Below are 10020 nucleotides of genomic sequence, written 5' to 3' on the forward strand. Positions count from 1 at the left end.
TTTAAAAAAAAAAAAAAAAAAAAAAATATATAGGCTAGCTAGCTAGTGTGATTGTTTGTTTTACATGCGTTAAAACAATCGCCATATAAAGTGTACATCTTAAGGATTTACTAATGATCGCATCAGTTTAACGACGAAATCACCAAACGATTACCGATTACGTATACAAGACCAATTATAATGTTATTTGCTTTTTGGCACGAAGCTTCCATTTCCGTAAAGTTAAAGTTATTTAAATGAGCACATCAACAAACAATTAATAGTATTACTTAAACCTTCTTCGTCTTTTTTTAATCGACAAACTGACACAAGTCGATCGAAGCCTCACAAGTCCTGATAACCACAAAATATAATAATTCGTCGCCTTTACTTTCTTGTCTTTTTTGCCAACAACAAGCTAGTAGAGAATAATAATATGTGGGTGTAAGAGTGCTCTTTATAATTAACCCTCTCTAGCACAACTAAAAAAAGTCGTAGAAATAAAGCAAAGTGCTACAAAATATATATATTACTCAAGAAACAATCAATTTACACAAAGTAATAATATCTCATATTAAAATTTTTAATCTAAGAAGAATAATAATCAAATGAAAATCAAAAATTGAATTTTGGTTACTTTGTAGAATCGTAACTAGGTAAGTCCGAACTATTATTATGTTTCCGATACCTAAAGAAGTAAACCAAAGTGAAAACCACAAGAAGCGCAACGCCGGAGACACCACAGATGATACTCGCCGCAAGAAACACGTGCCTCATCACGTGATCACGTCTGTTCCCGGCTCCGTCTCTCCACCAAGAATCATCGTCTCCGCCTTCCGCCGCCGTAGCTTTAGGGAGGAGCTGAGAGTGAGAAGGAGGAGGAGAAGAAGAAGAAGAAGAATGTGAATCTCCGAAGAAGGAGTTCATTTTGTCCGGCGGCGAGTTGGATTCTGTCGGTGGTGAGCTGGATTGATACTGTAGGCCATGATCTGAAGGCCGTAGTTCTCCGGCGAGTGAGTTTCCGGCGAAGATAAAGAGGAGTGTTAATGCGAAGGTGAAGATCGATGAGGAGGAAGATCTAACGCGGTTTGAGAGAAGAGCCATGTAAGAGAGAGAGAGAGAGAGAGAATTTTCTTGATTTTTGGTTCTTGACTTCTTGTTAAGTTAGTGAGAGTTGGCTTTATGTGATGTGATTAAATCCGAACGACACCGTTTGGACACGAGGTTGTTGTTGTGGTCCATAAACCATAGTCGTTGGTAGTTTGTGTGTGTGTTTTTTTTCCGATTTTGTTATCACGGAGTATCACCGATATGTTGTTGATAGGTTAACAAAAGTGATGATAAAAAGAAAACAACTTTAGTGGGAAAATTGTCGAAGAAGATACCAGTCACCAACTCTTAACGAAGAAGAAATAGCTTTGTGTTTGAAGGAAAGGTTTACGCTTTGTTAATATGTATTTTTCCATAATATAAACGGGAAAAATATCATTAAAATCATGAAATTTCAAATTTTGGCCATTTAAAACATGAACTTTGTTGTAAGCCATTTAAAACATCAACTTTCGTTGACTAGTTTTTTTAAACATGAAGTTTCATTGACCAGGCCAAAATAGACATGACGTTAAATCCGATAGTTGACCTACTAACAAATGTTACTATGCCGTTAATCACTCCGTTACTGACAAAACGACATCGTTTTAATTGAAGTTTTAGTTTGAAATAATGTCAATTAAACCATGAACTTTTAAATATAGGCCATTTAAATCATGAACTTGTAAATGTATGTCATTTAAACCATGAACTTTTAATTTATGTCATTTAAACCATGAACTCGCCCTGGGCATTCGGTAAAAACCAGACAACCTAAAAATTTTGGTTATCGGAGCAAATCGAAGAGAGAAAGCTTAATCGTTCGGTGCAATTGATTTGAATAACCGGATTTTGGTTTGACTCGGTAATCGAATCGATTGGTTTATTAGAAACTGTAGAAGTATATAAGCTTAATCGGCTAACCTGTTTAACCCTAGTTTAGTTTATCTCTTCTTTCTTCGACTCTGCCTCATGATGCGATTCTGAGAAAGAGAGAGAAGAACATCAGTTCATCATTCTTTTTCGATCTTTGTCATGTATTTTGTGTCTTTTTGTTTTTTTCTTGAGTCTTTTTCATTTATTAGGACACTACACTAGAGTCTGAAGGATTGATCATCTTGTTTTAGGATACTGCACTAGAGTTTGAAAGATTGATCACCATTTTTATGTATTATGGTTTACATAACATAAATTTGAAAGTTCATGGTTTAAATGACATAAATTAAAAGTTCATGGTTTAAATGACATACATTTACAAGTTCATGATTTAAATGGCTTATATTTAAAAGTTCACGGTTTAAATGACATTATTTCAAACTAAAACTTCAATTAAAACGATGTCGTTTTGTCAGTAACGGAGTGATTAACGGCATAGTAACATCTGTTAGTAGGTCAACTATCGGATTTAACGTCATGTCTATTTTGGCCTGGTCAATGAAACTTCATGTTTAAAAAAACTAGTCAACGAAAGTTGATGTTTTAAATGGTCTACAACAAAGTTCATGTTTTAAATGGCCAAAATTTGAAAGTTCATGATTTTAATGACATTTTTCCCTAATATAAACACTTGGTTTTGGACATTTTCTTCATCAAAAAAGTTTTTAACATTTTAAACGATATTCATGTTTTTTTTTTTAATTAATTCTGTCCAATTAAACAGAACTATTTTGTTAGTCGATAAACACAAACATACACAAAAGGACGTTTTTCTACCTTTACTACCTATTAAGTTTAGTTTATACGTTACAAAATTATATTTAAATGAGGACTCTCGAGAAATTTGAAGATATTTATAGGGATTGAAGAAGGGAAGTGACTCTCGTATCTGGTATCGATGACCCTGTTGGAGTTCTTATTCCAAAGTTCAAGTTTGTACTATAGCCGCGGGTCAATCAATGCTTAATCTTTAGAAATAAAAGATTGTAGCTAGCTTAAACGGGTTTTATTCGGGTATGTTTTGCTCTAATTAGTTCAAAATTGGTCGGGTACTTCAAACCAATTTTGAATGTTTTTTAAATGCATAATCATTCCTATATATATGCGAACCAAGTTTCCATACCCGTAAACTTTTAGCCGCCATATCTTTCATATTAGAAGTCTAGTTAATTATGATCATTTTTTTACCGAAATGAAAAGAAAAAAAATAAACAAAAGTAAGAGAAAAAATGAGAGAAAGCAAAACAAACATGCGGGGAAAGCTGATTGAGAAAGATCAACAATGTTTGAGAAAATCGTGGACCAATTTCTGAGTTTTCCAAACAACACCTAATTTATATATAATACAAAGCACAATTAGAATAACAATAAGGGCCCTAATAAAAAATAAAAATAAAATAAAAGGTGTTATTTATACATATGTTTTAAAATTCAACTAAAGTTGAAACAACAGCTTGATCGATCTCATTGTGTCCTTCATTATTTACATTACTATTTATTAGCACTGACAAACAAAAGGCTCGTAATATAAGTATATGACTATTTCTTTTAAACATTTGCTCACATCTTATGTAGATTCCAATCAAGCAGCTGTACTTTCTTATCGAAATGGCATCCTGAAGAGATGGGAGGTCTAAAGAGACTATCCACACCAGGAAGGAGAAACTCAACATCATTCACTTCTTTGATTACCTTGGTGAAGTTACATAAATTTAGCATCTGATTTTAGGGACTCTCGTATTGTTGTTTGTGTGTAATGAAATCGTATCGAAGACAGTGAGGATAAGACTCACATTTGCAGGAGTCTTCAGATGGCATAGCCGAGATTGCTTTAGATCGTATTGAATGATTAACTTTATAATTTAACTAAAACCAAAAAGATTGATTTATTTAGATATGTAGTTATGTTTTTATGTTTTAGTTTCTTTTGCCAAAATTAATATTTGATTCATGTGAGACTTAACTTGCACGCTACATAGAATTTTATGTGTTATCGCTGATCTCTGATTTTGAGTGATGTCTTTACCATAGCTGTTCCTTTAGCAAGGGGTGAAATGATTTTAGCTCCCTGCTGCTCTCGCAAACCTACCTGTACAGCAAAAGTGTTTATATCTGATTCATCTCCTTGAAGGTCACTTTCAATCTCTTTCCTATGCAAAGGTAATCGTGGAAGAAATTATCAACCTTTAATTTCAAATGGCCTTGAGATCACCCCTTATAATTTGTTTATGTTTTGCTTATGTTATGCTTATATTTTACTATTTTTTTTTGTGTTATGCATATAGTTTACTTTGTTTATTGCTCATGTTTGTCAATTACTTTTTTTTTTCTATCTAAAAATTAGTAAGATGTTATGTGAACACTAAAGTAATATTAGTAAACTTGTATAATATATTTTACCTATACTTTGTAATTAAGTGGAAGAAGCTCAGATAATGTCGTTGTTAAATTATTTATTTTCAGTTATATTTGAGGGAAACACCAACAATATATATAATTCATGCATTTTCATCAATGCTTATATAGCATTGCGCATGGTACGTATAGAATTCTAACAATGACGTTTGCATGTAAAGTATTTTTTCAAAATGTGGAGGTAGTACTAATCATTTACGTTTTCATTAATATATCTAACAATTTACTGTCATTAACTATTATACATATTCAATATATAAAGCAACTTTACACGAAGGTTACCAAATGTAATTAACCAATTTCCGGTTTATTCTATATTCTCGGTTACCTTATTCTTCAGCTGAGTTTGTGTGTAAAGCACATTTGTACCCCCACATTTCTCTATCAATGAAACAGAAGGTTTGCAAATTTTAAGAATATGCTACTTCACTGGTTGTACCAAGTACAAGAAGTTTGCTTCCCTATCAAGTATCAACAAAAAAAAAAAAAAATTATTGAGATTTGATATCATTTTTTTACCGAAGTGAACTAAAATTTTGCAACCATTATACGCAATAAATAATATCTACGTATCCCTGGAAGAAAATGTTTGAGCAAGAATAAAAATCAAAAAGTATGCGAAAATAAGAGCTTGAAACCTAATAGTGTGATTGACCTTTCAATATCGTCAAGGATAACTATGCTCAATGGTGATTTGTATGCATCTTCAAGGACCTATTCTCAGTTAACAGACAATGTTAATTCTAGTAGATATGTGAACTAACACAAAAATATAAAAGAAACTAGCTAGAAAGCTTTAAAAAGCTATGGACCTTGGTAATGTGTACACATTTTTTACTCTCATGAAGGTCATTCATAGACTCTGCAGAGACTTTGCCAATGTGGTAAAATTTTGTTTTTGCGCGATCACCACAATCCACAAATCCTTTAGGTCTATAAGCATATACATGTTTGTAAAATAGAGAAAATAATGAGTTTGTTTAAAGAAACAAATTTTATTATAAGATTGTTTAAAGAAACAAAATCTAATAATCTAATTATTTAGTAGTAAAAAAAATGCATTGGAAAATTTAATGTCTTTATTGAAAAATGATTATGATTTTTCTTTTGGTAATGTTGTTATGTTGTCGTTTGATCGTGGACGGGGGATTGATTTTTTATTGTATCTAGGTTTTAGATTCAGTTTTACGTACTAGATTATTATTAAAATTAGGAGGTTTTCCATGATAAATTAGGATGTTAATTAGTAGTACAAAAATTCATTCGAAAATTACATGTCTTTACTGGATAATGATTATGATTTTTCTTTTGGTATTGGAAAAGGAAAAATTAGCCCTGGGAGGAAAGAGTTTTCCTTCATCATTTTCGTATGAATCTGAAGAATTTCTAAACGTGTGACGAATTAACTTATTGATGATTTTCCTTCACCATCGATGATTTTTCCGTGTGACGAATTAACTTATTGAACATGTTCACTGGTGTTTTTAATAGGTTGCTCCTCAAACAATTTCTCTTCTAAAAATAAAAGAAAAACACAAAAATTGGCCCACTAAACTCAGAACCGTAACCGTTGCTCTGTGATGAGATAAGTGAGAGCAACAACGATACAGACGTTAATGCTCCGATCGTTAGGCTTGAGCCTTGAGCATGAGATAAGTGAGAGCAACAACGATACAGACGCAATCAGAAGAAGACGAAGAAGGGTTTCGAGCATTGACAAGTCATGCGGATTCTTTCTGCTCACCTAGCTTAGCTAATGTAATTTCCCCAAAATTGTTCGTTTAAAGTTCCTCTCTTTTACCAATTCTAAGCGTTTCTGTGCCTTTCTCGTCATCAATGGTTTAATGGGTCGTCGTCACCGATTTGGCTCAGGAGTTGTAATTGAAGTCTATTCTCACTTCACACTAGTGATGAGATGAAAGACTGGTTGCTTTGTTTGATGCATTTGATGAGAGCTTTATTTTGGGTTCAGTAGTTGTAATTGAAGTCCAAAAGTGGTTGCTTTGTTTGATGCATTTGTAGTTTAATCCTTTAGATACAATGATAAAGACTAGATCATAAGAGTATAGGAGGTTCCTGAAGAGTGTGAACTGTACTCAACAGAGAAGTAAAGGGTCTTTAGATTTGAGTGTTTTGATGTCCTTAACTTTGCTTGTCATATTTTACTCCATTGTCTTGATGATGAACTCGTAGTTTACTCTTAGATGTAATGATGAGGGAAAGATCCATAATAGTAGAAGAGAGTTTGGAATTGGACTCAACAATGAAGGAAAAGATCTTTAGATTTTTGTGCGTTGTTGATGTTCTTGGCTTTGCTTCTCCATTTTGTTTGTAGATGACCTTACATTGGAGGAAGAAGCTGGGAGGAAAATAGGCTGGTGTCTCAAAATTTTCTTTGCTGCGACAGCTACGTATATTGGATACCAGTTTTTCCCTTACTTGGGTATGTGAATCTCTAGTTCGGAACAGCTTTGTTACATTTTTTAATCTTGAAATCGTTGTTGTATGTATACTTTACTGACTGTCACTTACTGTGTTAGGTGATAATTTGATTCAGCAATCAATATCGCTTTTACATGTGAAGGATCCCTTGTTTAAGAGAATGGGACCTTCTAGGCTTTCCCGTTTTGCCATTGATGGTAAGCCCTCTCTCTAACTCGAATTACTATCTGATTGTTTGCTGAAAAGAGAAAGGATTGATCTATACTTATTAGGTCTCACCAGTGATGAACTTGTTTCCGGCTGAAACAGGTGTGTGTGTGTGCAATGTGTCCGTGTTCCAACCAGGAAAACTACATAAATCAGGTTTGAAACTAATTTTAAAATGGTTTATCGTTCCAACTTCCCAAATTACAATCGCTACCAAATACATCAACCACCGACTAATCTTTGAAACTTATAACGCTACTAACTGTAGAATTACTTTTGGAACCTCCATCAGAATCTCCATCCTCGATTAATTTAGCGGGCTTTATATATTTTGATTCCATTTCACTGCATCTGATAGCTTCCATTGAAGAACCCGCACAAATAAAAGACCCAAAATAGATTTGCAAAATTATATCAGAAAAAAATCAAAGATTAAAGCTTTTGATATAAATATGTAAATTTTATATAGATATAATGTTATTTTCTTAATTAGCTTTTCCTATCATGTTTCAAAAATAATGATTCTTTTGACATAACTTATGTTATTTTTTTAGATTTGTTATTCACTATTTCTTGCAATAATAAACATGCTTAATAAATTGTTTTTTCGTTTATACATATCAAAATCTAACTAAAAAAACACATATAATATAATAAGCATAAGATATCTGTTAGATTCGCTTGCAAGATATATGTGGTTAAATTTGATGGTTCAAATGTTTGCTAGTTTTAACTTCTTTTGATTGTTTGTAATAAATCCTGAAATATATGTTTTTGTTAGATGAAAATTTCTCGACAAAAAGTATAAAATTTAAAAATTAAAAGTTGTTACCATTTTCTTAGTTGCATAGTTGTAAGCTGGAGTCTCTATATTTTGTTAAATAATATTAGTCAATTATGAAAAATATGTATGTGAAGCTGAATATGAGTTTTATACTTACGTATTGATTTAGTTTGTCGACCCATGCCTGAAGTGTAGCTAGTTTCAGTCGCATATGAGTTTCATCGGTAAGTGCCTTCTCCATCATAACAATCTGATCATTATTCATAATGGTTCTATTCCTTTTCTTGGCTGACTTTTTGTTATTTTCACAGTTTTGGTTTCCATTTGTAGTGCTAATGTTTGAAAATTCTAATTCAGTTTGATACATCGGAATGACGTATTCCTCTCTATATATATGACAAAGATCTGAGAGAATACATATATTTATATTTAAATTCTTTTTCTTTTAAGATTAGGCCAAGGAATTCAATATAACGTAGGATTGTTTTGTATAGGTTAATTATTTCAATATAACGTAGACGATTCCTTTTTCTTGAAAATTACAAAATTGTATAATTTAATATAATTTTTAAAATTATTATTTTAATAATCTACAACATAATAAGATTTTGACACATGTCGCGATCTTATGAATTGGTAACTTTTGAAACCATACTTTATATAATAAGATAACTAAAATTAATAAAAATATATATTAGCAAAATTAGTATTAAAATAATACATTAAAAAAACAAAAAAAAACTTATCCCACGGAATACGGCGGATCATAATCTAGTTACCATTATACTTGTAGAAAATTGCTTATAAATCAGTTTTGGAGCGGACAAGAAGATTCCATATTCGTCTCTAATTGGCTAGACTCTTTCTCACTCTTGGAAATAATGTGCCGGCTAACTTTTTTTTTTTTTTGTCAACCATTGGGCCACAACTGGCCGGCCCATTAGCCAAATTCCTATATTCGTAGGAGCCAGGACTCGATCCCGGGTGTGATGGTGCCTTCTACAAATGGACTTACCTCCTGCCACTGCACTAAAGTCACTTCACTGTGCCGGCTAACTTTGTTGCATCTATTATCAGAATAAATTTTTAAAACTTATAAGAATACAATGGAACTTTGTATATTAAGAAACCTTTAAAAAAAAAAGTACTGGAATTTCTCTATGTTAAGAAAGCTTTTTAATGAATTTGATAAATGTTGATAAAAATGTGAGATATTCTTCCATTTTTATAAAATCATTATTCTACTTTTTTATTAATTGAATTAATATTCACGAAAGACAAAAAGACTTGTTTGAAATACATTAACCCATTTAGAGAGAATCGCGCGCGTGAATCTCACTCACGGCGATTTCTCTCTCAAACTCTTTTTCTTCTGATCACAATCTCGTGCATCGACGATGGGTTCTCTGTCAATTACGGTGACGACGAGGACCCTTTGACTCATGGTTCTTCATTCGTGACTCATTGCATTTTTCCGGCGAAGCTATTGGACGAAATCAATGGGCAGTGGAGAGGAGAAGAATCTGCGAGACGCTGATGGTAAGAGCTCTACCGGAGGTGTAGCTACGCGGTTGAAAGAGGGAGATTCACGGCGGGGAATGAGAGAAGAAGATAGTTAGACCTGGAAACTGGAGATTCTGGAGGTTTCACGGGATCTGTTTCGATAGGGGAGGTAGTCTCCGATCCGGCGAAGTTAAGCCACCGTCGAAGGTCTTTTTATTTACTCTCTACTGCCTCTCTCTCTCTCTCTCTCTCACGACCGAGCAAGAAACCTCCTCGACAAAGAAAAGATCGGTTCTCTTCCTCCTTCTCAAAACGGTTTTACGGTGGCGGGATGGCAACGGATCTTGGATCACCATCTCTGTTCGGCTAACACTGTCCAAGCTCACCGGAGGTCCTGTTCTAGTTGAGCATCTGCATATATTTGGACGGCGGCTGCAACATGTTCTATGTTTGCAGATTAGAGTTTCAATGACCACGGTTTAGTTTGATTTGTGAACCCGATCGGTTCTGTTTTCCAACGGTTTAGTTCGGTTTGATGTATATGAGTTGGATCTTTTGGGATTTTGTATGGGCCTACTCCGGAAATATCCTGTAACGCCCGCGAACCAATTTGTGTATTTTTGGTGTGGGTGTCAATCGACACCCTTGGTGGCATCGATCGACAC

At 33.4% G+C, this 10020-nt stretch overlaps 1 protein-coding gene across 1 annotated transcript; it reads right to left on the reverse strand.

The window, feature by feature from the left end:
• LOC104731364 lies at positions 481-1307 on the reverse strand. The gene has a single exon (XM_010450711.2). The coding sequence runs from the start codon at positions 1081-1083 to the stop codon at positions 613-615; it is 471 nt and encodes a 156-aa protein (XP_010449013.1). The 5' UTR covers positions 1084-1307; the 3' UTR covers positions 481-612.

The sequence above is a fragment of the Camelina sativa genome, chromosome 12, assembly GCF_000633955.1.
Source record: "Camelina sativa cultivar DH55 chromosome 12, Cs, whole genome shotgun sequence".
Taxonomy (NCBI): Eukaryota; Viridiplantae; Streptophyta; class Magnoliopsida; order Brassicales; family Brassicaceae; genus Camelina; species Camelina sativa.